We start from the raw sequence: 26953 nt of genomic DNA, 5'->3' as shown, positions 1-26953 counted from the left end.
TGTACTACATGGCACTCGTCTAAGAAATGAATAAATGATCTTATGTATATATTCACATTCATAACAAGAAAAGTTAAACATTGTAGAGAAGTATCTATTTAGATAAAATATTAGCAGCCTCTTTACTTCTTTCGAATCTTTCTCTTTCTTCAATTGAAGAACGGGCCAACATGGCTTCCAAAGCTTCCGAGTATGGTGCTTTGTAGTTGAATGGACTGTTGACATCTTTAACTGATTCCAAATAGTTGGTGTAAATGTTACCATCATACTTACCAATTAATGAGTTGATAAAGTTATCTGGTTGCTGGAATGAATCAGTCAAACCAATGACATATGGTCGAACATTAGCACATAATTTTTGTGGGTATTCCAATGTGATGTACTTAGCAACTTGTGGGGAAATAACACCAAATCTCAAGAATTCATCAATGAATGGGCCTAAAATGTTTGTAACGTAATACAATTTGATAATGTTTTCTAAATGAGGTCTAGCTGGTGATTTAGCTTTTATTCTATCGTTCAATCTTTCACTAAAAGTTTCCAACAAATAGTAGTGACATCTCAATTTAGACAAGATGACTCTTTGTGGAGCAATAGAGTCCCAAGATTGATAAGAAACTGGAATCAAATCTTTGGACAATTTTGAAATCAAACCAGCAATAGCTTTCAAAACACGGTCAACATCATCTACGTGGTCCTTGATTCTAATAACAGCTTTCTTAGCTTTGGATAATTCTGGAGCATCATTAAGGAATTCCAAAGTTGAATCTTGCAATGGCTTACCGTTCAAAACTTGTTGAACAGTCTTAATAATAGTCTTACCAGCAGACATAGCCAAAACATTGTTGTCACCTTCCCAAGTACATTGAACAACCCAATCATCATAGGTCTTACCAAAACCATTATAAGCCGAGTAACCATGACCACCACAAGCTTGTCTTGTTTCGTTGATCAAATCAGCAGCTAACCAAGTCAACGTAGATTTCAATGAACCAGAATCAACAAACATGGATTTGGTACCAGTAATGGTATTCTTCAACAATAACTTGTCCTTCTTGGCCAATGCAATATCCAAGTTAGATAACAATTCTTCGTGTTGACGTTCCAATCTGTCAGTACCAACGGCTGCAGCGTAAGTCAAAGCCAAATATGGTAACAATCTTCTTTGGTGCAATGTGTAATCAATCAACTTTGTTTCTGGTTCACCTTCCTTCTTGGCAAATTGTCTTCTACCAACAGCGTATCTCAAGGCAATAGTGGTGTATCTAGCTCCAATTCTGTATGAATCAGTAGCCATACCAACTCTACCTTCCAAAAGTGAAATGTAGGACAATTGTTCTAATGGTGGCAAAGTAACATTACCTTGACGGTCAACTTTACACCATCTTTGCAACATAAAGAATCTTGGAATTCTAACTTCGGTAAATTGAATCCAACCATTGTCAACACCTTGTCTACCCATCTTTGCACCGATGTCACCAATAGCAACACCTGGTAATAAATTGTGTCCTGAATCTCTCAATGGGACAATAAATGTCTTGACACCATAATCGATGTCTTTGACAATTAATCTGGCATAACAGACAGTGTGGGTGGCAGAATGAGCTGCACCACCAATCCACCATTTAGTAGCTCCAATGTGTGGAGTATCAATGATGAATTCATCAGTTTCTTCATCAAAAGTGGCAGTTGTTTCACAACCAGCAACGTTGGAACCATGACCCAATTCAGTCATACCAAAACAACCATAAAGTTGTTTAACAATACCGGCTTCTTTTTTCTTAGACCAGAAGTCAAATTGTTTTTGAGTACCATTACCTCTGACACAATTTAAGAATAAACCAATGTTAACCAACATTCTAATACCTAAAGATGGATCAATGACAGTCATTAATTGTAATCTTCTTCTGAATTTTCCATATGGTTCAGTTTCCAAGTATTTAGACATTTGATTGATTCTATTGGCAACCATTTCTCTCTCTTGTTTCTGGGTGTTATCAAATTGTTCTGGTCTAGTTTGTAAGATTGGATCACGTTCAATAGATTGGTATAAACGTAAAATTTGCTCAGATTTTGCTTCATCTCCTTCCAAAAACTCGTGCATTTCCTTCAAATCCCAATCAGTACGGTTTCTTTCTTCAGCAACATCTTTGGCTGGTTGAGGAGGTTCTCTTGATGAAATAACATTAGCAACGACTTTTGGGTTAGTATCTGGGTCTTTCTTTTCTGGATGATCAAGACCATCACTCTTGGACTTAGTAAGCATAGCCATGGTTGTAAAAAATAATTCTATTGATAAATTAACGATGTATGGTTAATTGAACAAATATAAATAGGATCTTTCAAAATGGAATTGAAAAAAAAAAAAGATTAAAAAAAAGGCAAAAACCTGGAGATTTATAAATAATTCACAGAAACCTCCCCCCCACCTTGATTCTTTACTTTTGTGATTAAAGTTCGTGCATGCCAAAATTCAATTCTTCAGACGACTCCTTTTTTTTTCCTCTCCTTCCTCGCTCCCTTGGGGTTGCTTTTTCATCCCCACCTTTGAGGGTAATAAACTGAAATTTTTGACACGTAAAAGATAGACTAGTCGTTAGAATGATTAAAGATTACTCCCAAGATCTTCTCACTCGTCTTGATAATCTTGTGTAATACCAAATAGTAGTGCTTTTGGATATTTTACTTGAAGATTTCACAGCCAAATTACTGTTTACTTTCCCACAGGAAAATTTAGAGTATCGCATTTTTTTTTTGTGGGGTAAAATTCAGAAGACAAACTGACATCACAATAACCATGGAAAATCAAATCTGTGTACCCCAGAAAAGGACATTAGAAAAAACTACTGACTTTTAGGAAATATTGTCAGTTGTGAAATATGAATCCTTTAAAAATCATTCGATTTTTTTTCATTTTTCCTTTTTCAATTCTTTGGCACTGTATTTTATAAGATTATCTGTCAAAAAGGGTTGTTATTACAGGTTGACGAATCACAGGATGATTATAACTTGTGGATACACATAATACTGTCAAAAACAAATCGTATAGCAAATCATGTGTTCTTTTCTACATATATAAGTCATGCTTAAGAGTATGAAATGGGCAGTTTGCCGTTTTTTGAAACCTGGTTTAAGTAGTTAATTCACTTTACACATACATCATATTGCTGCAAAATCATAGCGGGTATCAATTATAGGAACAAAAGAACGGAGAGAAAAAAAAAAAATAAATACCGAGGTTCTATACATATAGTGACTGACTCTTTTTTTTCCTGTCTGCATCAATCTAAGATTTATCTATTTCACCACTTTTATCCAGATAGCACATTACGGGAAACGAGTAGGAATTGAAAAGTGCTTCGGAGTTGTTTCTAAGCTATGAAGATAGTTTATGCAACGGCCTGGAGTTTAATAATGTGGGGATCCCCACCAAGAAAAATCAATCTTATATAGTTCATTTACAAAACTTTGCTCCATTCAGTGTATTCCTAACTCTAATAGTCTCTCTAGTCCCTTTTCAAGTGTGGATATTTTGTTACTGAAGTTATTTCATACATAGAATTACACGCCTATTCTAAATCCTTCGTTATGTATTTCATGGTGTAATTATCTCAAAGTTTCACATTGTCAGAAATCACCTCTCGATAGCTCAGTTGGTAGAGCATTAGACTGTAATGGAATACAATTTGTTGCAATTCAACCAACCTTGCCATCTAATGGTCGGGTGTTCGACTCACCCTCGGGAGATTTCTTTTTTTTCAACTGCAAAAATATGTGTCTAGAGAAATAGCGCATTTTTTTTGTGCCGCATACCTTATTGGCTTGTTTTATTTTTATTTATAGAGAAGAAGCGATGTACAATCATATTCGGTATTCTACTCTAAATAAAGTATTTGATTCGTGTTGTAAGAAAAACAACTTTCATTCTGAAAATTCCTGTAGTCTAAAGTAACGAGGTTACCTCTCGTGAGCGTTTTGAGATGAATAAACCTATGGATCTTTATAGTAAACACTTTTACACAAGTTTCGCCGCTATCCCTATAAACGCATTTAGTTCGCAATTTTGTGAATTTTTAATATAGATAATGTTATCGTCGAGACGTGAGAATTGGTTGTTGTTGCTGATTGGGAGAGATAAACAGAAAAAATTTACATATATTCTATGATAAATCTGATACTTTTTCTTCTTTTTTTTGAACATCTGATTTTTTCATATTCAATCAAGTAACCATGACAGTTATCGATTTAAATACTGGGAAACCACATGAAAACCCGACCAAATTCAGTCGCAGCAATAGCAAAATCTCAACTAAGCAAAAGGATACAGGTATTCGAATTCAATGGATATATGAACCTGACAAGTTACTTCCAACAAAAGTTGAACCTGCTCCGATAGCTGTTAATAATGTACTCGACAGAGGTGAATATTACGAACGTCCAGAAGCTGTGATTGGTGTTCTTGTTCATTCTGGTGAAGAACCTGTTGCTGTTGCTGCATGGTATGGTAATGATCATAAAGGTGATTGGAATATTTACGGAGACCAACCTGAACAATCACAGCAGGTATATTTCTTAAGTGGTGCAAAGACCATATTCGTGGGACGATTCTAAGTCTCTTATAAAAAAAACAAATATAACCCATGCACAATATATATTTGAACATTGTCAATACAAATATTGTAGGACCTTACCACTACCACTCTATATATGGCTACACCTCGTTGGGTAGAATCCTTGTTGATCTACATCAAAGACATAGATATGCACTACTAATCAGTCTATCTTGTGCTCAAACTCTACATAGGTTTATATTTTATAACTTTTGTCATACGTAATTTTACTCTTACTATTCTGATCAACCTTCTTAGAGTTGGTTGAGATCAAAGCTTTGAAAACGGCTGTGCCAAAGTGCATCATTATTTGTGAGATATCCACGCATTTGTTAAAAATATGCTACCTTGTTGATATCTCTATATTCTTTAGTCTTTGAATGATCCAAAAGAAAAATGTTCCGATTCTCTCATAGACAATGTTCATGGTTGGTTTGCAAAGACTAAGATTATGTAATAATAAGTTTAAGTTTAAACTATGGTGATTTCCAATACATTAGTAATGTCGTTGATAAAGATCACATCCCCAATTATTATTACGGGCTTAGCTACAACACTAACCGTTTGGTTTGGTCTATGGTGATACGCCTTGTCCCCTTCCTACATCTCAAAGATTAATATGAGCGCAATACTTAAGTACAAAATCCTAACTTCGGAATTAATTGAACTGACAAAAAAAAGATACAATATTATCGTAAAAGTTGAATTTCCACACCGGAAAAATTACGTCGATGATCTTGAAGCCGTCGACGAAAACAAAATAACAAGAGTGTGGGCGAGGAAAAAGGACTGACCAGGGAGTAAAAAAAAAATGCTGGTGCTGGAGAGAACTAAAAGAAAAAAAAAAATAACCCCCGAGTCATCACACTTTTTTTTTTCTTATTAATCCCGATTAATCCTTGATCAATTGTTATAAATACTCAATTGAATTCCTGAATTTGAATATTTTCTTGTAATTCTCCTCCAATCCTTGTTTCATTTGTTAGTCTATTTTATTTAATTGATTTCGTTTATTTACAGCCGTTAATCTTACATATTCCACATCAAAGAAATTTACCATGAGTGCCGATAAAGTTATTGAAGTTCTTCTTGCCATTTTCATTCCACCAGTTGCTGTTTTCATGAAATGTGGTGCTACTACACCATTATGGATCAACTTGGTCTTGTGTCTTTTCATTTATTTCCCAGCTATTTTACATGCTTTGTATATTGTCTTGAAAGATTAGATGAAAAAGCGGGAAGTTTGAACCCTTGTGCATTTGTGGGTCAAGTGTGTACCCACTAATTACATTTTTTTTTATTCAATGAGACTATGAATGGTTGGAACCAAAAGGTATTATTACAACTCATTGAATATTTTATGATTAAAGAAAAACATGGTCTCGTTAACTAATACATTTAATTGATTTCATATGTGTTTATTTCAGTTTCTTTCTCCTTTTTTTATTTTTGTATAAGTAATATATTATTCTAGCTCACGGCCAATTTGGTTGTTGACATTTTCCAAGATTTTTCTTTTTTTTTCCGCACATATTGTTGGCGGCGTTTAGATATCTTAAGTTTGTTCTTAATCTTTATCAACATACTTTTAAGCAACTCGAACCCTAATTATACATGGATAAGTTACATAAGAGACATGACCGACACCAATATGATGCAATAACTAAGCAATGCTATCTAACGGCTATAACAGTTAGATCTCATAGCTGCAAAAAAGAAAAATTAAGAATCAAAGCAAAAGTCAAAATACAGATGAGATTTGATGGCCTCAGATCTCTGACAAGAAATTTTACAGAACTCTCAATAAGCTGTTTCAGTTGTTGTTTAGTTGAGTTGCTATGGATTATGCATATTCTCATGCATAGTAATTTCATTGGTTTGGCCAATCATATTTCAGAATTTAAATTGATCAGGATGTTTCCTGCATATATTTGCCAATTTTTTTTTCCATTGTTTCTCACTTTCTTCCACAAAGTCCAGCCTGGTCTTGAGAAATCTTAGATTGCAAAAAAAAAATAAAAAATAAGACCATCACGATTGATTGAATAATATACTCGAGCTAAATAAGACATACTTTGAGTAGCTGAGAGTAGTAAAATGGAAAGAGAAGGGAAAATATATAAAGAATAAGAAAATATAATGTTGAATGCGCAGTTATCTAAACTGCTTCGGCTAGAGTGATCGTTGTTTATCAGGGTTTTCTGAAAGTTTTTTTTTTTACTTGTTGATTCGTAAGTGCTTTGTCATTTCGCCTTCCAATTAATTTGTAGTCAACTTAAGAAACAATGCATTATTCATATTCTTTATAAAAACAGAATAAAGGTGCAGACGATAATAAATTATCAAAGCAAAGATTTTCATTCTTTCTCACCTTAGATTGAAGAGAAAACTGAATCTTTGATAATGTCCTGTATGAACATTTTTCCCCTTATCTATGTTTTCAATTTCTAAAATTATTACACAAACAAAAGAAACAAAAAGAAAAAAAAATTACACTAATATTTTAAGGATCTTCTTCTTCCCTATTGCACTGTATGTGAGTATTTATATAAGAACATGTAAATTCTCTCTCTCCCTTGTTTTGCTTATCTATAAAAAAAAATCAACACATCCACCACCTGTTATTTATATCATCCTAACTTGCCCCTTTATTTTTAACATTCATTTTTTTTATTTTCTTTTTATTTTATTTTATTTTATTTTGTTTTGGCTGGTTTTTTTTCTTTTTCTTCATCTTAACTACCTAAGAAACAACTGCATTACTTGTCGGATAGTCGTACTACTATTTAAATCCCAAATTCTCCGGATCAGTTTATTATTACTGTTATTGTTGTGTTTTTTTCCCTCGTCATTTAATACTATCTTTCTGTTCCCTTTTCTTTTTCAGGTATTAGCAAGCGTTATATGTCTGATACTAAAGTTCTAACACCAATACCTTCTCAAAGAGAAATGAATGGTCCTCATTTGCAAGAACAACAACAGCAACAGCAGCAACAGCAGCAACAACAGACGGCTCAGCGACTGCTGAGACCTAGAAAATCTGTCACTGCACTCACACCATCCGCATTGTTACAAAACGACGAATATCACAGCAATTTGTCATCTAATGAACAACCAAGAGTTGTTTCAACTGCAGCAACAACCCCTATCTCAACCAACGTCTCCCCAAGTAAAGAAAATCCAGAGGACTTTTCTGCTTTCTCATTTACCAAGAAAGCAATAAGTAAAACAAGTTCATTTGCATCCGATTTAACTACAAGTATCCACAAGTGCGAGAAGTCAAGTTGTAGAAGCAGCACGACTTCTAGTAATACTACACAATCAGAGCCAGAGCCAGAGATTGTTAATTTTGACTACAATGAACAAATTAGATTTCCTAGATTGAACAATCATTATACATACAATAAGAACAAGACCTCATTCAGTTCAGATGAAGACAAATCAGTGATTCAAGACCTAAATCTAACGGCTGTGTCGACTCTTCAGGAAGAAGTACATGAGCAACAAGGATCAGAGGAATATCAACCTGCATTATTTGATTTGAATCAACCATGTCGAAGGTATTCTGTTCCAACTCAACTAAATGGTTCACCAGATGAACAGTTGTTACAGGAGTATACAGAGAATAATAAAATCTACCAAAAACAAATCGAGAAAGACTCTGAATTACAATCAGAAATGCAAACCATTAATGATTCTCAAATTCGACCAAGGATAAAAAACAGAACTAGTTTCCCAAAGTTGAAAGATATTGATTCCCACAAAAAGCTAAAACAGTTGTATCAATTTAAGAAGCCACTCCTAACTCCAGCTGTTTTAAGACCAACGGCAACTAATGAAGAAGAAGAAACCCCTGAACCACCCATGTTGCCATCAACTTCATTGTATACAATTACCAAACCAAGAAAAGAAGATCTGCTTCCTGCTTGTAACATTGAACCCGTTAGGTCTCATTGGAAACCAGATAATATTACTTCTAATTGCATGTGGTGTTTCAAGCCATTTCATAATGCACTTGTGTCCATAATATGTGATGGTCCAAAAAGACATCATTGTCGTTTTTGTGGGTTGATTTATTGTTCTGATTGTTTAACTCAAGATAAGGTGTTAATTGATGAAGGGGCTAGATTAATAATCCCAATCACATCAAAGAATCCTCTGATACCGAACTATAAAGACTTTAAGATCTGTAAAAAATGTGGAATCACTTACAATAACTTGTCCAAAGAATTGAATAATGTTCCTACAATTTCTTCCTTTGTCATGATTGAAAACCCATATCTCAGACACGATCCAAACGAGCAGTATAAATTTAATTTTGATAGGTTGCTGGCAGCTCAAAAAAGCAATTCAGACAAAAGAGCTAGTGTTGCAGACGTGCCTAATGATTGGGTATGGAGCTCCTTTTAATATTGTACTATTGTTACTCAACTTGCTTGATTTTTTGATTCTTGTCTATTTTCCATTATTTCATTTCTCTTATATGCATTTGTGTTTACTCATTTTCAAATAATAGACGTTGCTTTATATATATATGTATATATTCTGGTTTCTTTAATTTACCTTAACTTTTTGAATTAAACACATAATCCGGGAATAACGCCTCCCAATCTTCGTTGAATAAATCTGCAGTCATCAACACCGGAGGACCACCAAGGAAATCAATGTTGTCGTCAAACATCATGTTTTGTTGTTGTTGTGTATCAGACGTGGATCCAACACTCGACAACGGTGTAGGTGCATCAATTGTCTTGTTGTTGCTATTGTTGTTGTTGTTGCTGCTGCTGATGTTGTCATTATTGTTGTTTTCTTGTCTCTCATCTTTCACTGACACCTGTTGGATCTTTTCCTTGACCAAATTGTACGATCTTTCTGCAAGTTTCCATGTCTTGGAACACCCATGTAAAACCCCCATAAAAAAATGCAACCGGTCTCTTTGCTCGCTCACCAACTGAATCCTTGAGTTCGTCAACAACAAAATGGAGATCGACAATATCGACGAGTACACAATGAATATAGAACACACTCTGTATCCATGCTCCCGCTGGAATCGGTTGATGGACTCATACAAATCGTCAATCGCTTCGAGACAAACCGACAACGGCGACAACTCATCTTCACCGGTCCCCTTGTTGTCGTTCTCAATACCAACAAACGGACGGTTGAGACAAAGCAATAGTATATAGTAGTAGTATCTGATACCAGAATACGTCGGGTTCTCTCCCGTCTTGCTCAAGCTCTCGCGGTCCCATTGCAAATCCTTGGGAAGACTCTTCTTCCACGAAACAATCTGTCGGTTGTACTGGAATAGCTTCTCCCATCTTGAGTTCAAGTTCAAATCCGTATCGTCGTTGCCCTGGTGGTCACCGCCAAGGTCGTCTGACTTGGTGAATATGTCGTTCAACATGTTGTCGGAAATATTGATCAAGTTGATGATCTGATTGAGTGGGTCCGAAATGTAGCTCGTCACGGCAGTCGTCTGGTGTCTCCCCTTTAGTTTGAGATACCCTGCGTATGTATAATCATCGATCCAGCTGAGATCTGGCAAGTCGCTGGTTTCTGGGATCGACGCATCCGATAATTTCAAGATCGATGGACGTCCAAGCAACAAACTTATAAAATGGTCTGCCATATAACACCCCCAGTACACTCTCGATCTGATCGCAACATCGCCAACGTCCCCCTTGGATTTGACAAACCAGAGTTCTGGGTTCAACTGGAACCCAAGATCAAACCCCATTCTGATCGCACTCCCGGAAAGCATCCAGCCACTCGAGTTGTGGCCATTGCAAATATCATAGAATGCCAACAACATGTAACTTTGCAACGACGTGATTGACGGCTTGCTCAATGTTGCGAGCAAAAGATTCTTCAGCTGCTGGTAAAACTCCTTGGACTTGTTGTAGATCCTCCTGTCATCAGACATTCGTGCTCCCAAGGCACAGATGCTAAGCACAAGTATCTTTGAACAATACAAGCTGTTGCTCTTTGGAGCAAAGAAATCAATGAGGAACGCTTCTCGAAAAATAAACATGTTGTGGTCCGGATACTGCCAGGTGAAGAACAAGTGCAAGCATCGGAGTATGTCTGGGTCCTGGCTCATCTGCACGATAATGTCCACACTGTTGTCCCTGTGTTTACTCAGAGACCCGGCATTGTTGTGCAAGATAGCGTCATCGTAGATTGATGTGGGTCCATAGATCGCACTGGAGTGTGGCGCCCCAGCGTCATCTTCATTGGTGTAAGTTGTTGATCCCGCTGTTGGTGCACCTCCACTTTGTTGTTGTTGTTGCTGTTGTGATGGTGGCGGTGGCACCTGAAGGGTCGACGTTGCTTCATCTGCTTCTTTTAAAAATTGGTCTAGGTTAAGTTCAGCAACTAGTTTGTTCTTCTCCTCCATACTGTTGCAACTCTTTAATGTATTAATGAAACCAACCAAAGAACTTACTCTGGTCTCCAATTTCATAACATGACTCGCCTTCGGACGTCTGCTTCTCATATCCACAGGCTGCACACACTCGACCCCGTCCTTGACACAATTGGCACATGGGACTTCGTAGCTGCACTTGACTTTACGTAATCGACATCTTTGGCACGATAATTGTTTTCTTGGACGTGAAATGCCCACATCTGAGCGTCTTTTCTTTGTTTCACTGGTGGACATTCTGTTGCCATAAAAATAAGTGTGGAGTGTAGAAAGTGGTTCTTGTTGTTGTTGTTGTTGTTGTTGTTGACTAAGATGTGATGTCATGGAGATTTGTTTTTCTTTTCTCGTGCGCTGGAACTTTTTTCCCGAACATCTTGAGCAGTCATCAATTAGTCAACCACCGCACGTTAGGTTTGCATGCAATGCAACAGCTCTGAACGTCCATCTCGGTCATCTCTATCTGAATGGATTCAGCCATGTCGTTATTAGAGGATTACCGTTCTTGCTGCAAAAGAAAACGAAACTTCATCTTGCGATGAGCTGGGCTACAGAAGTGCACAAAACGAGGCGAAGAAGAAGAAGAAGAAAAAAAAATATGGCAAAATCAGAAAAAAAGAAGCTGAGCCAGAGCAAAACAACACAACACAACACAACACAACACAAACACTGGTGCTGCCCATCAACTGACTCCATCCAGAGGTTGAAAAAAAAAGTCAAAAAATTGATTCCGCCCAGGATCGAACTGGGGACGTTATGCGTGTTAAGCATATGCCATAACCAACTAGACCACGCAACCAATTTGATGTCTGCCAAAAGCACCCTTCTTTGGCGAGTCGTGAATCCTGCAATGAGCTTAATTTCCAGGTAATCGTTCTACCAGTTACACACGTATATGATGATGTCTTGTGTGAGTAATGTCTCCATTCAGCTATTGGAAACCATGCTAATCACCAATCGTTTCTCTTTTCTTTTATTTTCTTTTCTTTTATTCCACAACGTTCTAACCACTCCAGAACTAATCCAGCACCGAAGCACAACACAGGTACTACAGCCTCCGCCACCACTACCACTAGTTATACGCTTGAACTTGCTGCTATAACAGCAGCAGTTAACCAGAGTGGTTATATTGCCATTAAGAAGCATTCACTGTAGGTAGTACATGTGTTCTCCCATTCAACTCTCCTGGGTACACCACTGTGCTTTATAGCACTGTCCACACTTGACAGCGTGCACAACAACTACAGACATGACCATTAGGACAGATATAGTCATGATATTAATAGTTTGTTTATTCAAAATATCCTCAAGTGAGTAGGTTGTTCAATCTCAATTCGGAAAACTAGTCTCTTTTTCTTTACTTCTTTTTGCTTTATGACCGTAACGTAGTGCAACGAGAAACTAACATGGATTGACAATATACATGCAAAACAAAAAAAAATGAGTGTACGGAAACTACTAATGGACAATTGTCTGGTCTGGCATTCCGGCTGGTTGCCTTGAAGGTGCAAAAATAAACTGCAAAAAGAAAAAAACAAATGATTCCGCCCAGGATCGAACTGGGGACGTTATGCGTGTTAAGCATATGCCATAACCAACTAGACCACGGAACCGATCTGTTGTCCGTTGGAGACCCCTGCTTTGTCAGCTCTCTAACTGTGTGCTAATAAGAGACGAGGAAAAAACAAAAAAGAAGAGGTCCTATCCGGATTCGAACCGAAGTTGCAAGGATCAAAACCTTGTGTACTAACCAACTATACTATAGGACCTGTTGCTTGATGTCTCGGGCACCACCCATTTCCACACCGTATCGGTCCTGGTAGAAAACCTATAGACAAGTTGTATTTATATCCTGTGTTTTGGTACGAATCTTGTCCGCTTCTCCAGTATCTTGTCTCTGGGCACTTCTACAATGCTTTGTGCAGCTACTGAGGCATTTTCTGGGAAGATTGTCAGCATACTGGTTTTCGTCGTAACATTGACAAAAATCTCCACGAAAACCTTACTCTACAGCAAATATCTCTAGTTCATTTTGTATTTCACTACCATAACAACAACTACTATTACAACCACTACTACGTTTCGGCGTCCTGCTCACTCCAAATAGAGTCGTCAACAAAATACAACCAACAGAACCCGTTCCAGCTACCGATAATACCGACACCACAGTACACACTGTAGACCATCAAGTTCAAAAACTCAAAGTTTTGCAAAATCACATACTTGGACTTGAACATGTCAATGACTGTTGTCACAACGACAACCAGAATAAACAACAAGACGTACCAGTCCGCCATGCGTCCCAACACATACCTGCTGGTTTCAACTGTCTTTGGCAACCTCGTCACCTTACGGAATACAAAGTAGAAGATAAAGTACCATGTGAATGAGTACGCTACTTTCACCAACCATTCGTTACTCGTGAATATCAACGGGAACAATGATCCATATCCACAGCACACCAACAAATTGAATGGCGTTAACAATCGTCTATCACGCCCAGCTATTAATGTCATTGGAAAAATAACTAATAAAATTGCCTTTTCATGAACATGCCATCCAAATAAGAATGATGCATAACCACACAATGTGAGTGCTCCTACGAACCTTCTGTAAGTTGGTTGAATGAATAATGGTATTAGAGCCATGATCTGATAGAATAAAGTTAATAAAAATGTAAGGTTTGGAGTGATTGTAGGAAGTATAAAGAACTCAATATCACCAACTATTCCTCTTGTAGAAGTACGTAATAATTCATCATTGGCTAACAAACTTGCATCAAACTTAAAGACTTTTTGCAAAGGATATTTTGTCATAGGAATTTTTTTATAAACTTGAATTAACATTCTATCAATAAATGAATAAATCGCCCATACATTAGGTGCCCAATATGCATGGGTCAAGCCACGACTGAATGGGAATAATCTGGAAATTAACTGTGGGAGAACATTGTAGAAAGGTGCAAATGCAATTAAGAACACTATAATGACAATGCTACCTAACTTAAAAAGATTTGTCCATTGAACAAAATTAAAAATGTTGACTATGAAGTTCTTCTTTTTATTCCAATTGAACTTCAAACAATAAGCTCTTAGAAGAAAGACAAAAACTGCAGGTGCCAAGTATAAATAAATGTGCTTGAAACACAACAACACTGCAAACCAGAATCCACATAATAAATATCTCTCTAATCTAGCACTATTGATGCATAGCAATAAAATACCATACATCATACCATTGTATTGAAAGTGTATATGATCAATGAGGATTAACCCTGGTGACAATGCTAGTGAAGCAGTTGCAACATACATTCTTCTTCGGATGGCATATGTAGGGGATGAATCAATCATCCATTGCAAAGCATAAAACAATACCAATTCACTAAGAATAACCGTAATTCTTTGAAAATAAATAGTAGGCATGCCGTAGATACCCTTTTCTACAATATCTAAACATCCATCATCTCTAACAAATTGTGGAACAAATAACGACAAAATATATTCAAAGTATGCAAAAAAAGGAGGATAATCTAAAGTCCATTGAGATGTGTTTTCAATATACCATTGGGAGATTGGGAGATTGTTAGTTATTGCTAACCAATTTCTGTGAACATCGAAATCAGTGGAATGATAGCCCTCGAAAAGTAAAACTTTTAGTGCCAATGAAACTATCCAAATGTTTAGAAGTGAGTATTTCTTTACATTGTGGTTCTCTGGTTGGATTGACACATTTACTGCAGTATTACCCAGTTTCTTTTTCCCCATTTGTATTTACGCCTATTGTTGTTGGTTACGTGTGTGTTGATTTTTCAACCAATTTTTTTTTTCTTTCACGTTGTTTGTTAATTTTTCAGTACTGTCAATATCAGAACAGTAAATTAAATAAAACTATTCAAAAACTGATATGTTCTTCTTTAAAAAAAAAACCAAAAGACAATTTCTATATATACATATAAGACAACGTAAGATATATTTAATTATAATTTTACATCCGTAAAAACAGAACTATTCGTATCGTATTAACTAATATCAAAAGTTGGAATGTCAATTTCTTGGAGGTAACTCTTTCAACAAGAACAGCCTAGCTAGCTCAATCGGCTTAGAGCGTGAGACTTTTAATCTCAAGGTTGCGGGTTCGAGTCCCGCGTTGGGCTTTTCTTTTTTGCTAGCAATGCTGAGTGGAGATGTAATTCTTCAATTAATCAGTTACTTCTATATTGCTATTCTTTTTTTGATTTAAACTCAAGTAAATAGTTACATCATTAAACTATGCAATATTATGTATGGTGATTAAGATTTACCACGGCTAGTCGTGTGTAGCTGTTTAAGTTTGTTTTGCTTGTTACGATGTTTTTTTTCTTTTTTTTTTTTTTTTTTTTTTTTTGAAACAACTCTTGATATCCAACACACGAAAGAAGCAGGAGAAAAAAAAAATTTCAAATCGATTCACTTGTACAATAATTCATCAATCAATCAACATCATAGATGTCAGACGATAAAAACAAGAGAGACGCGTTGGATGCTGCTGATTTGTTAGCCAGTCTTGATTTGGACAAAGGAGCAAGCAAAAAGGAGGAACTTACTAAGGCTTCTGAAGAAAAACCAGCTGCCAACCCTTCATCAAATTCTGACGAAAAGAAAGAACAACCAAAAGAGGAACCAAAAGAAGCTACTAAAGATGAAGCTAATGACAACAAACCAAAGGAACATACTGAATCCAATTTGATTAAATCTACCTACGAAGTCAAAGTTAAATTGGCTGATTTACAAGCTGATCCAAATTCTCCATTATACTCCGTCAAGTCATTTGAAGAATTAGGGTTATCACCAGAATTACTAAAAGGTTTATATGCCATGAAGTTTAATAAACCATCCAAAATTCAAGAAAAAGCTTTACCATTGTTGCTTTCAAACCCTCCAAAGAATATGATTGGTCAATCCCAATCAGGTACTGGTAAAACAGCCGCGTTTTCATTAACCATGTTATCCAGAGTCGATGAATCAATAAAATCACCTCAATGTTTATGTTTAGCTCCAACTAGAGAATTAGCAAGACAAACTTTGGAGGTCATAACTACCATGGGTAAGTTCACAAACATTACTACCCAGTTGGTTGTTCCAGATTCTATTGCCAGGGGTGCAAGTGTTACTTCACAAATTTTAGTCGGTACACCAGGTGTTGTCAATGATTTGATGAGAAGAAAACAAATTAATCCTAGCAAGATGAAAGTATTTGTTTTGGATGAAGCTGATAATATGTTAGATGCTCAAGGGTTGGGTGACCAGTGTGTTAGAGTCAAAAAATTGTTGCCAAAATCAACTCAGTTGGTTTTGTTTTCTGCCACCTTCCCAACAGAGGTTCGTAACTATGCTGAGAGAGTGGTTCCAAATGCTAATTCTTTGGAATTAAAACAAGAAGAATTGAATGTTGATGGTATTAAACAATTGTACATGGATTGTGATTCTGAAAAACATAAATTCGAAGTCTTGTGTGAATTGTATGGTTTATTGACTATTGGTTCTTCTATTATTTTCGTTGAAAAGAAGGAAACTGCGAATCAATTGTATGCCAAGATGAAGCAAGAAGGACATACTTGTTCTATTTTACATGGTGGCTTGGAAACTGCTGATAGAGATAGATTGATCGATGATTTCCGTGAAGGTAGATCTAAGGTCTTGATCACTACTAATGTTTTAGCTAGAGGTATTGATATTGCTTCTGTTTCCATGGTTGTCAATTACGATTTGCCAACTGACAAATTCGGTAAACCAGACCCATCAACTTATTTGCACAGAATTGGTAGAACTGGTAGATTTGGTAGAGTTGGTGTATCTATCTCATTTGTCCATGATAAAAGATCATTTGAGATTTTGATGGCTATTAAGAATTATTTTGGTAATGTTGAAATGACAAGAGTTCCAACTAATGATTGGGATGAAGTTGAAAAAATTGTCAAGAAAGTAATTAAGAATTAAAGAGTGTACAGTAATTTACGATGAACAGTTCTATAGATTTACAAAGTGCAAACAAATAAAAATTTAAATATATATTATATACAGAGTGACAAACGAATGTCAGTTGATCCAATTTATTTACACAGTGATAACTTGTTTGGATCTTTCTGGTAATCTTCTAGATACAACATCCCAATCGATACATTCCCATACGTTTTCCAAGTATTTTTGTTTACCATAGACACCGTAATCAAGCAAGTAGTTTCTTGGTGAAACATCAATAGCTAATGCAGGAACCAATCTCTTATTGTGGAAAGCGGTTTCCAATTCAGCTTGTTCAGTAGAGCCCAATTCTAATTCAGAGTTTGCGTTAGATTCTTTCTCTTGTTCTTGTTCTTGTTGGTTCTTTTCTAAAAGAGTCTTCATTCTATTAACTTGACCAGATCTTTCGGCATCGTCAATCATACCACCATTATAAGTGTTAACAACAGCCAAATTGTGAAACATTGGAGAAGAAAAGTTGCTCTTGTTCAAATAGTTTTCACTCATCGTACTTTCAGCAACTAACCAAACGGTACCGTCACCTTTGATACCCTTTGCGGAATTGATGAGCAAATTTCTCAATTCTTGTACCGAACCGAATGAGTGGTTTATCCAGTCAACTAAAGATACATCCATTGGTTTATTTGTAAACTCATCTGATGGTGTAGCTAACAAAGCTTCTTTAGTTGGTGGGACTATATTTGCAGGTGGTGTATCCAATTGTCTAATATTTTCAAAAAAGAATGTCAAATTGTACAAGTTAGAAGCGTTCTTGTGAATGTGAAATAATTCTGGTCTGTTCATTGATAATGAAATAATTTCATTCAAAGTATATTCTTTATCACTGATGGTATTTGTTTGAGCCAAATATTGGTTCAAATTTTGAACTAATTGTTGTCCTCTGTCAAACCATAATTGATCCACTGCTTTATGAGAAAACAATCCTTCAAAATTGGCATTTGTGGCCTTGAGAACTTCCAAAGTTTTGTGAACTGGTAATGAAAATGATGTAGATATACTACGTCTAAATACAAGTGATCTTCCAAGCATATTGTAGTAAAAGGATTGTATACTATGGTAGTTGAAAAATTTCAATCGATCAAATGAGAGAAAAATTTTCTTTTCCATAATGAACTTTTTCCTTTTTTTTTGGGCTCTCACTCGTTGAACTAAAAAGATTTGTTTCCAATTAACACTCTCAAAACTCATACATAAACCAAAAAAAAGTGTATACAATACTAATAACAAATACAAGCTACAAAATATACATAAAAAAATATAGAATACTAATAATAAAATAAAATAAAATAAAGTAAAATACTGTCTAGGTATTAATAGCGAAAAGAAAATTAATCAAATTTATCATCTTCTTACTTTCAAACTTTTAACCCTCCTTATAAAGGAACTAGTAGCAGGTGGTTTTAAGTCATCATCTTCATCTAAATCCAATGTGTTCAAAGAGCCCCTTCTTGGTGGATCTGGGGAAGCAACGCGCAATGCATCACTCGAACTTCTTCTGGAATTAGAATCGGAGTTATTTCTTAATCTTTGTACCAAACTCTTCTTTCTTCCCTAAACCATTATTAGTGGAGTTGGCACTTACACTGTTTTCTAAAGCTTTAGGTGCTGGTGCACCATCAACAAAAGTAGTGGTACCAAGACCAGCTGTTGTAGGACCATGAACTGTTGGACCTTTGGTATTTGAATCAAAGTTCATCACTGTTTGTTTTGAAGCAGCGTCATTTTCAGTATCGTAATTTCCAAAAACCATGTTAAAGTGGTCGACACCAGCCGCAGCACCCGAGATAGAATTATTAGGCCCGTTAATTGGGAAGGCATTGACAGGTGATTTGGATTCATTGATATTACGGAATCTGGTACAAGCATCAAATGGACCGTCATGGTGCATTCCAACAAACCCTGTAACGTCCAATTTATCGATTGTGTCCATGTTTTTTGGTTTCACTACTTCTTTTGGCTGAGATTTCTTCTTGGATGAACTGGAGCTTTTATGATGAGACCTGTGTGATCTGTGTTCTCTTTCTCTATCTCTATCTCTTGGTCGTTCACTTCCATCCTTTGGACGGTCTCTACTTCTGTGCTCATCTCTTGGTCTGTCTCTATGTCTGTGTTCGTCTCTAGGTCTCTCCCTGCTTCTTTGCTCACTAGTGGATCTTGATTCTTTCTCTTTTGGATAGCTATTTGAGTTTTCTGAAGGGGTGTATGGTGGTGGTGGGGCATTAAATTCTTTTGGTGGACGTGGCGGTGGTGCTTGTTTCTGACGGCGAGGGGTAGAATCTGATTGTTGTGTCAGATTTTTTCGTTGTGGTGAGCTTTCCATTGCAGAAGCAAATGGATTTTTGCTGGTTTTGTTAGTAAAATTCGACATTTTCGTTGATGGTATATTGAAATGATAGAAACTGGTTGGCAAAAGAAGAAGTAAATGAAATTGTGTTGGGAATAATCTCCCAGTTTTTTTTTTTTTTATCATTCAGGGGAAAAATGGTTTCAACGCCAAAATTAAAATTGCCAAACGACAAAAGAAAAAAAAAGAACATAAAGCAACCTCGATGTTCCGTTATTTCAGGTGAATGGGGGCTATGGAATTTCACAACCAGATTCTTCTTTCAATATATTAACATCTGGATGTGATTTATCAAATGATTACTAATACATACCTAGAATAATTCACGCTGGAATCGCTATCTGCTCTGACAATTCTTGGTGGGATGCTTGGATTAGGGAAGTAATCAGTACTTGCATTGCTTCCCCCTCCCTCATAGAACCCTATAATTTCAGAGTTTGGGCTAAGTTCCAGATTAGGACTGACAGTATTTGAGTGGCTCTGATTTTGAAAATGAGTTCTGAACGGGTTGTTTGATCTTGCTGGCGCCTGAAATGATTGGTACAGCGATTGGTTGTACTGCTGTTGTTGATAGCTCATTCTAACTGTACGATGCTATTGATTGTAAGATGGCTGAAGTGATTGTGGGATATCAAAACAAATAAAAAGAAGAAGTTCAGAAATTTTGGCGTCTTGGAGAGACGAAATTTTTTTTTTTTTTTTTAATTAATTTTCTGCTTTTTTTTCTTTCCTCACACTCTGTTGATTCTTCTTTTTTCGGCTTATTTTTTTTATATTTTTTTTGTTGATTTTTTTTTCACACTGTACACGTATTTTTTTTCTCTCTTTCATACAATTTAATAAATCACTTGCAAAGTATCGTTTCATATTAGGAACATGTAATGAGGATGTGCAATGCGCAATTTCGCCAAAAGGGAAATGATTATCAAATCAACTCAAACACAGATGAAGTTCTTTTTTTAGAATTTCTACAATCGATCTTATAAAGATTATCGTCTATCCCAAAAAAAAGCACAAATAAGGGTGTAAAACTATAAAGTCCTAGTTACGTAAAAAAAAAGAAATCATTCCTCAACCTCTCGTTCTTTGTTTCCATTTATTATTATCGCTTAAATTGAGGTTTTCTCTCTTGGACTGAAATTGTAATATTCCCTAATCGAGCTAGTTAATACTGGCAAATTACAACATTCCATGCGATATATTATTATTGTGTTATAAAAAAAACGAGACGCTAATGCTTGTGGCCATAGATTAAAAAAAACCTTAATGTGTGGAAAGCCTTGCACATTGGCTTTGGTAACTGTCGGCAATATGTCAAAAAACGAAGTATTGATACCTTAAAAAAAATATCAAGAATAATGGGAACAACGGGAAAATTATGAAGCTGACGCGTTTATGTGTCATTTTCTATATTTTGTGTAACTGTTGCATGGCAGCCATGCGGGTTTTCATTGCCAAAATATAAACTTTTTCCATCTTTTACCATTAATAGCTGGGCGTGATAGACGATTGTTAACGCCATTCAATTTGTTGGTGTGCTGTGGATATGGATCATTGTTCCCGTTGATATTCACGAGTAACGAATGGTTGGTGAAAGTAGCGTACTCATTCACATGGTACTTTATCTTCTACTTTGTATTCCGTAAGGTGACGAGGTTGCCAAAGACAGTTGAAACCAGCAGGTATGTGTTGGGACGCATGGCGGACTGGTACGTCTTGTTGTTCATTCTGGTTGTCGTTGTGACAACAGTCATTGACATGTTCAAGTCGAAGTATGTGATTTTGCAAAACTTTGAGTTTTTGAACTTGATGGTCTACAGTGTGTACTGTGGTGTCGGTATTATCGGTAGCTGGAACGGGTTCTGTTGGTTGTATTTTGTTGACGACTCTATTTGGAGTGAGCAGGACGCCGAAACGTAGTAGTGGTTGTAATAGTAGTTGTTGTTATGGTAGTGAAATACAAAATGAACTAGAGATATTTGCTGTAGAGTAAGGTTTTCGTGGAGATTTTTGTCAATGTTACGACGAAAACCAGTATGCTGACAATCTTCCCAGAAAACGCCTCAGTAGCTGCACAAAGCATTGTAGAAGTGCCCAGAGACAAGATACTGGAGAAGCGGACAAGATTCGTACCAAAACACAGGATATAAATACAACTTGTCTATAGGTTTTCTACCAGGACCGATACGGTGTGGAAATGGGTGGTGCCCGAGACATCAAGCAACAGGTCCTATAGTATAGTTGGTTAGTACACAAGGTTTTGATCCTTGCAACTTCGGTTCGAATCCGGATAGGACCTCTTCTTTTTTGTTTTTTCCTCGTCTCTTATTAGCACACAGTTAGAGAGCTGACAAAGCAGGGGTCTCCAACGGATGTGAGAATCGCGAAAGGATTCCCACGCAAGCATGCAAGCACGTGATGACGCACGGCACGACCGTGTTCCGTTGTTGGCATCTAGTGAAAAATTTGCATGCTTCAAAAAAAAAAGTACGTAGTTAGTATATAGTTCTTCAGTCTAAAATAGATAGAGAGACGTTTACCCTAAGAGTGGACCGTCTCCTTATAAAAACCTTACAGTTGGTAGCTCCGCTTATTTTTACGAAAACATAATCCTGATGATGACCGAACCTATTACTACGGATGGAATCATGGACAGTTTTGCTGAGATGAATACCGGTAGTTCCAATGATGAAAGAGAAAGAGTCGCTCAAATTGAAAGCCTTATGCAGCAAATGACGGCATGGGACAAGAGCCAACTCTTCCAAAGACTCACTAATGAAGCCAAGTTGAACAATCCATTCTTGTCCCCACTCACATTCCAAACGGAGATCAAACAAGAAGTGAAGGTGAATCCACCAAAACCATATGACGGATTAATGGAGGAACCACAAAGGACATTGTTGGCAAAAAGTTTCTTAACAGATGCTCAACTATTCTTCAGTACCACAAACCTTACTGAGGCTGACAAGAAGATTCTCTTCGTCAACTGGTTGTCTGGCTTTGCAAAAAGCTGGGCAATCGAACGGTTTGGTACCTTGACGTTAGAGGGTTTACTCGCTGCATTTAGAGATGAATTCATGCCGGAGAATACAGTGTTAGCCAGTATTGAGCTGTTGCGTCTGATTATTCAAAGAACTGACACGGTGGTTGAATATGCTAAGAAATTTAGACGTCAAGCTACGTTGGTTAATGGGGCTATTTCAGATGAAATCCTCGCTGGTTTTTTTATAACAGGTTTGAGGAGAGAAACGAAGATCCACCTCATTACCCGCGGAATTACTTCGTTACATGCAGCCATTAACGAAGCAATTAAGTATGACAAAATTAGGTTCACCAATGGAGAGAAGAACCCCTTTAGGAAAAATGAGGAAAAAGACAAGAAGGATTTTTCCAAGGACCATTAGTAGTTAGGACCTCGTCTAATGGTCGACGTATAGGAAATTTTAATAAAAATAATCCATTTAAAATTCCTAAATTCGAGGTTAACTCTCTCGCGGCAGCGAGACCAGAGATTACCAAAGCAATGGTGATACCAGTTGAACTAGGAGAGACAAGGGTCGAAACAATAGTGGATTCTGGTGCAGAATCTGATTTTATCGACGCCAAGATGGCAGAACAGTTGAAGTTAGAAGTGAAACCATTAAAAGGATTCCAAGTAGGAACTGCTGCTGAAGATGAACCAGGGCTACAAATTCAAGGATTTGTTCAACTCAAGTTTAAATTATGTGGCATGGAACTTAACAGGTTGTTGTTTGTGGTTCCTAACTTGCGGTATGATATATACCTAGGATTGGGATTTTGCGCTGAATTCCAGGATTCTATCGATTTCCATGCCAGAACCATAAATGGGGTTTACATAGACCACCTCCGAGAAGAACAGAATGAAGAACAGAAGGAGAAACAAAACGAAGAAGAGAAGAAAAACCAAAACGAAGAACAGAAGGAAAGAACAGTACCAGATGGTACCATTAAGGAAGCTGTGCAAGTCGAAATCAAGAGAAAGGGAAAGATTTGGAGACAGCAGAGTAAAAAGAAAGTGCACAACCAGCACCTTACCGAAGAGAGTCAAGATAGAGCAAAACTCGTAATTAAGGATCACGATAGGATCAAAAATTTAACAGATAGTAATAAAGAAGCTCCTGAATCAACGAAGGAGGACCACGATGATAAAATAGAAGAAACCGCAGAACCAGGCGAATTAGCAACCACCATCATGATGAACAACATTGAATTGAATCGTTGCTTAAAAAAAGCAGAGACAGACGTTGCTATTGTTTTAGTGAAAGCTAATTCATTACCCATCAAAGAGGAACAGGTGATTCCAAAATTCATTGAAGAAGAATTCAGTGACGTAGTTACAGATGAACTACCAAGAGGATTACCCCCAGAACGACCCATAACTCATACTATCACATTGATTCCGGGAAAACCACCACCACATAAAGCACCCTACCGGTTAACGTGGGAGGAGAAGCAAGAATTAGAGGTCCAGATTAGCGAATTACTTGAGAAAGGGTTCATTGTTCCACAGGCCAGCCCATATGGGGCTCCCGTTATTTTTGTAAAAAAAAAAGACGGCTCAAAGCGCCTTTGCGTTGATTATAGGGCTCTCAACGATATAACCGTCAAAGAGAGGTTTCCTATTCCATTAATTGATGAATTATTTGATAGTCTTTCTGGTGCTACGATATTTAGTACTTTGGACCTCCATCTGGGGTATCACCAGGTGGCTATTGCAAAAGAAGATCAGGAAAAGACAGCATTCGTCACGCGGTTCGGACAGTATGCCTGGAAGGTGATGCCTTTCGGGCTCTGTAACGCGCCCGCGACGTTTCAACGTCTTATGAATGATATCTTTATGGATACTTTTGATAAATATTTGAACATTTACTTAGACGACTTGATTATTTATTCGCGCGACAGGGAGTCACACGAGAAACACGTGCGTGAAGTGTTGACACGTTTGAGAAAAAATGGGTTGATCGCTAAAAAGAAAAAATGTCACTTTTTCCAATCCAGTGTGAAATACCTTGGTCATATCATCACAGATAAGGGAATCGAGCCAGATGAAGAAAAGATTGCAGCTATCAAGAACTGGCCACCAATCAAATCTGTGAAACAAGCTCAATCATTTTTGGGTCTAGTTGGCTATTACCGAAAATTTATCCCACAGATGTCTGCCTTGTGTGGGCCTATCCATGACTTCATTGCAGGAAAGCTGAATTGGGGTACTGATCAGCAAGAAGGTTTTGACAAGTTAAGAGAATCATTAACTAAATCACCAATACTCATTCTACCATCACAAGAGGATACATTCGTTGTGTTCACAGACGCGTCTAATCTGTGCTCGGGAGCTGTATTGCACCAAGTGGATAGTGCCGGGAAGTTCAAGGGAGTTGTTGCATATGATAGTTACAAGTTTGGGGTTCACGAGTTGAAGTATACTGTACGAGAAAAAGAATGTCTTGCCGTTGTTAAAGCGTTACGGAAATGGAAGCATTACTTGGCTGGCAGACGTTTTATCCTATACACGGATCACGAATCATTAAGATCATTACATTATAACAAGGATGCCTTTGGTAGAATCAATCGTTGGATCGGTTTTTTAGCCGAGTACGACATGGAGATTAGACATATTAAAGGGTCACGTAATTCAGTAGCAGACGCTATTTCGCGGGCTCACATCAATGAAATTTGTGTACAACCAGTGGAAATGGGTATTTCGGTGATGCTGGTTCAAGAGTTAGATCCCGTTAATGTAACAGAGATCAAAGAAGGGTACAAAGCAGATTCAGCGTTTAGCAAGATTTATACCGTATTGAAAGATAAGTTAGAGATTCCCGTGGAATTGACAAATATTGTGAAACACTATGTTCTTGTGGATGAACTTCTTTACTTCGGGTTACTTCCATCAGAGAAAATCCGTTTGTGTATCCCTGCAGGGAATATCCGAAATCAATTGTTATACCAAGCTCACGATACTACCGCAAGTGCCCACCAAGGCGCACTCAAGATGCATGAGTCGATCAGTCGCAACTACTACTGGCCAAAACTATTCAGGTCTTGCCGTCAATACACCGACCACTGCACCACGTGTCAACGCTCAAAGGCAAGTACAGTGAAAACTGCAGGTCTTCTCAACCCACTTCCTGTTCCGAAAGCAAGGTGGCTGCTGATAAGTATCGACTTTCTCACTGGCATCCCAACCACTGCTGCTGGGTATAATATGTTAATGGTTGTGGTAGATCGCCTTACAAAACGGGCTCACTTCATTCCGACCGTGAAGACGGCTACCGCCGTAGATGTGGCCCAACTTCTATTGTTACACGTTGTGAAATACCATGGAATGCCCCACTCAATTGTAAGCGATCGTGATGTTCGCTTCAACAACAGTATTTGGCGTACTTTAACTGAACGATTGGGAATTAGTTTAAAGATGTCAACCTCCCACAACCCTCAAACAGATGGTCAAACCGAACGGTTGAATAGGGTAGTGAAACAGACGTTGCAAGCTATCTGCCAGAATCACCCACAAGACTGGGATTCCTGCCTTCCAGCTGCAGAATTTGGGTATAACAACTCCTACCAAGCTAGCATCAAGTGTACACCGTTCTACGCGGATCTCGGCTTTCACCCCCGCTACAGTGGAGTGTTAGCTCCTGCTAGTTCCTTCGATGCCCAGGCTAGCGTATTGCTCGGCGAGGACTTTGCCGACCACCAACATCAAGTTATCAGAGTTGTCCAGGAACGCATGTTCGAGGCTCAACAGCAACAAATGAATCAAGTGGATCCACACCGTGGTTATGTGATCTTCCAAAAAGGAGATCTCGTCCTTCTTCACCGGGATATATTGGGAGGGGGAGAGCAGGACAAATTTAACTTTCGCTATATTGGTCCATATGAAGTTATCGAGAAAGTAAATGACAACAGTTACAAAATCAAACTCCCACCAGGTTCCAGGATGCATGATACAATCAACGTTAGACATTTACGGAAGTATAATCCCCGCGTGAAGGACTACATAAATGTACCACCTACAGAAGCTGAGGAAATCAGACGTAATATCGAGGAAGTGTCCAGCATAGTCAGAGTGTTTGAAGATGGAAGTTGCGAAGTAACCTGGACAGATTGTGATATAAACAACACCTTGAGAATTCCGCTAGTATGGTTACAACAAGACGACAAGAAATGGAGAAAGTTAAAGAAACAGTTCCTAGAGACATATGGACAGAGTTTGGAATGTAATCCAGAGGAGGAGAGAGAGAGCATTAATCCACCGGTTGTAATTCCAGAGGAAATCAGGTCTAGATCTGAACTAGACTTTGCGTCCAGAAGAGTACATGCACTTAGCCAAAAGAAGATGGCCAGTGGTGATCCCCGTTTCCAACCGAAGCCAACCCCCCGGAGAAGAGGGCCTGGATAGGAGGGGGAGAGTGTGAGAATCGCGAAAGGATTCCCACGCAAGCATGCAAGCACGTGATGACGCACGGCACGACCGTGTTCCGTTGTTGGCATCTAGTGAAAAATTTGCATGCTTCAAAAAAAAAAAGTACGTAGT

The 26953-nt window shown here is 37.5% G+C and overlaps 12 protein-coding genes and 6 non-coding genes across 18 annotated transcripts; 10 read left to right on the top strand and 8 right to left on the bottom strand. All coding sequences in view use genetic code 12, as the record gives it.

Annotated features, from left to right (window-relative positions):
- Nucleotides 1-94: 94 nt before the first annotated feature.
- On the bottom strand, nucleotides 95-2272 carry PXP2 (Pxp2p; the record flags this gene model as incomplete). Its single annotated transcript, XM_002548031.1, has 1 exon — nucleotides 95-2272. One exon carries the CDS (start codon nucleotides 2270-2272, stop codon nucleotides 95-97), a length of 2178 nt encoding a protein of 725 aa, XP_002548077.1.
- Nucleotides 2273-3638: 1366 nt separating this feature from the next.
- CTRG_06440 lies at nucleotides 3639-3747 on the top strand. Its single transcript has one exon. It is a non-coding gene; the product is annotated as a tRNA-Tyr (tRNA).
- Nucleotides 3748-4230: 483 nt separating this feature from the next.
- Nucleotides 4231-4611, top strand: CTRG_02373 (uncharacterized protein; the record flags this gene model as incomplete). The annotated part of the gene is made up of 1 exon (XM_002548030.1): nucleotides 4231-4611. The coding sequence occupies one exon, from the start codon at nucleotides 4231-4233 to the stop codon at nucleotides 4609-4611; it is 381 nt and encodes a 126-aa protein (XP_002548076.1).
- Nucleotides 4612-5668: 1057 nt separating this feature from the next.
- Nucleotides 5669-5836, top strand: CTRG_02372 (uncharacterized protein; the record flags this gene model as incomplete). Its single annotated transcript, XM_002548029.1, has 1 exon — nucleotides 5669-5836. The coding sequence occupies one exon, from the start codon at nucleotides 5669-5671 to the stop codon at nucleotides 5834-5836; it is 168 nt and encodes a 55-aa protein (XP_002548075.1).
- A 388-nt stretch (nucleotides 5837-6224) lies between these two features.
- On the top strand, nucleotides 6225-6611 carry CTRG_02371 (uncharacterized protein; the record flags this gene model as incomplete). The annotated part of the gene is made up of 1 exon (XM_002548028.1): nucleotides 6225-6611. The coding sequence occupies one exon, from the start codon at nucleotides 6225-6227 to the stop codon at nucleotides 6609-6611; it is 387 nt and encodes a 128-aa protein (XP_002548074.1).
- Nucleotides 6612-7514: 903 nt separating this feature from the next.
- On the top strand, nucleotides 7515-9020 carry CTRG_02370 (uncharacterized protein; the record flags this gene model as incomplete). The annotated part of the gene is made up of 1 exon (XM_002548027.1): nucleotides 7515-9020. One exon carries the CDS (start codon nucleotides 7515-7517, stop codon nucleotides 9018-9020), a length of 1506 nt encoding a protein of 501 aa, XP_002548073.1.
- Nucleotides 9021-9174: 154 nt separating this feature from the next.
- On the bottom strand, nucleotides 9175-11361 carry CTRG_02369 (Zn(II)2Cys6 transcription factor; the record flags this gene model as incomplete). Its single annotated transcript, XM_002548026.1, has 1 exon — nucleotides 9175-11361. The coding sequence occupies one exon, from the start codon at nucleotides 11359-11361 to the stop codon at nucleotides 9175-9177; it is 2187 nt and encodes a 728-aa protein (XP_002548072.1).
- Nucleotides 11362-11759: 398 nt separating this feature from the next.
- CTRG_06421 lies at nucleotides 11760-11833 on the bottom strand. The gene has a single exon. It is a non-coding gene; the product is annotated as a tRNA-Val (tRNA).
- A 740-nt stretch (nucleotides 11834-12573) lies between these two features.
- CTRG_06420 lies at nucleotides 12574-12647 on the bottom strand. Its single transcript has one exon. It is a non-coding gene; the product is annotated as a tRNA-Val (tRNA).
- An 83-nt stretch (nucleotides 12648-12730) lies between these two features.
- On the bottom strand, nucleotides 12731-12803 carry CTRG_06419. The gene has a single exon. It is a non-coding gene; the product is annotated as a tRNA-Gln (tRNA).
- A 306-nt stretch (nucleotides 12804-13109) lies between these two features.
- On the bottom strand, nucleotides 13110-14798 carry ALG8 (dolichyl-P-Glc:Glc1Man(9)GlcNAc(2)-PP-dolichol alpha-1,3-glucosyltransferase; the record flags this gene model as incomplete). The annotated part of the gene is made up of 1 exon (XM_002548025.1): nucleotides 13110-14798. One exon carries the CDS (start codon nucleotides 14796-14798, stop codon nucleotides 13110-13112), a length of 1689 nt encoding a protein of 562 aa, XP_002548071.1.
- A 314-nt stretch (nucleotides 14799-15112) lies between these two features.
- CTRG_06441 lies at nucleotides 15113-15187 on the top strand. Its single transcript has one exon. It is a non-coding gene; the product is annotated as a tRNA-Lys (tRNA).
- A 331-nt stretch (nucleotides 15188-15518) lies between these two features.
- DBP5 (ATP-dependent RNA helicase) lies at nucleotides 15519-17009 on the top strand (the record flags this gene model as incomplete). The annotated part of the gene is made up of 1 exon (XM_002548024.1): nucleotides 15519-17009. The coding sequence occupies one exon, from the start codon at nucleotides 15519-15521 to the stop codon at nucleotides 17007-17009; it is 1491 nt and encodes a 496-aa protein (XP_002548070.1).
- A 117-nt stretch (nucleotides 17010-17126) lies between these two features.
- Nucleotides 17127-18239, bottom strand: CTRG_02366 (mitochondrial 37S ribosomal protein mS43; the record flags this gene model as incomplete). The annotated part of the gene is made up of 1 exon (XM_002548023.1): nucleotides 17127-18239. One exon carries the CDS (start codon nucleotides 18237-18239, stop codon nucleotides 17127-17129), a length of 1113 nt encoding a protein of 370 aa, XP_002548069.1.
- A 325-nt stretch (nucleotides 18240-18564) lies between these two features.
- CTRG_02365 (uncharacterized protein) lies at nucleotides 18565-19521 on the bottom strand (the record flags this gene model as incomplete). The annotated part of the gene is made up of 1 exon (XM_002548022.1): nucleotides 18565-19521. The coding sequence occupies one exon, from the start codon at nucleotides 19519-19521 to the stop codon at nucleotides 18565-18567; it is 957 nt and encodes a 318-aa protein (XP_002548068.1).
- Nucleotides 19522-21621: 2100 nt separating this feature from the next.
- Nucleotides 21622-21694, top strand: CTRG_06442. The gene has a single exon. It is a non-coding gene; the product is annotated as a tRNA-Gln (tRNA).
- Nucleotides 21695-22010: 316 nt separating this feature from the next.
- On the top strand, nucleotides 22011-22799 carry CTRG_02364 (uncharacterized protein; the record flags this gene model as incomplete). The annotated part of the gene is made up of 1 exon (XM_002548021.1): nucleotides 22011-22799. One exon carries the CDS (start codon nucleotides 22011-22013, stop codon nucleotides 22797-22799), a length of 789 nt encoding a protein of 262 aa, XP_002548067.1.
- Nucleotides 22800-22918: 119 nt separating this feature from the next.
- On the top strand, nucleotides 22919-26818 carry CTRG_02363 (uncharacterized protein; the record flags this gene model as incomplete). Its single annotated transcript, XM_002548020.1, has 1 exon — nucleotides 22919-26818. One exon carries the CDS (start codon nucleotides 22919-22921, stop codon nucleotides 26816-26818), a length of 3900 nt encoding a protein of 1299 aa, XP_002548066.1.
- Nucleotides 26819-26953: the final 135 nt, after the last annotated feature.

The sequence above is a fragment of the Candida tropicalis genome, assembly GCF_000006335.3.
Source record: "Candida tropicalis MYA-3404 genomic scaffold supercont3.3, whole genome shotgun sequence".
In the NCBI taxonomy this organism is placed as follows: Eukaryota; Fungi; Ascomycota; class Pichiomycetes; order Serinales; family Debaryomycetaceae; genus Candida; species Candida tropicalis.
This window is presented reverse-complemented; position numbering and strand designations above follow the sequence as displayed.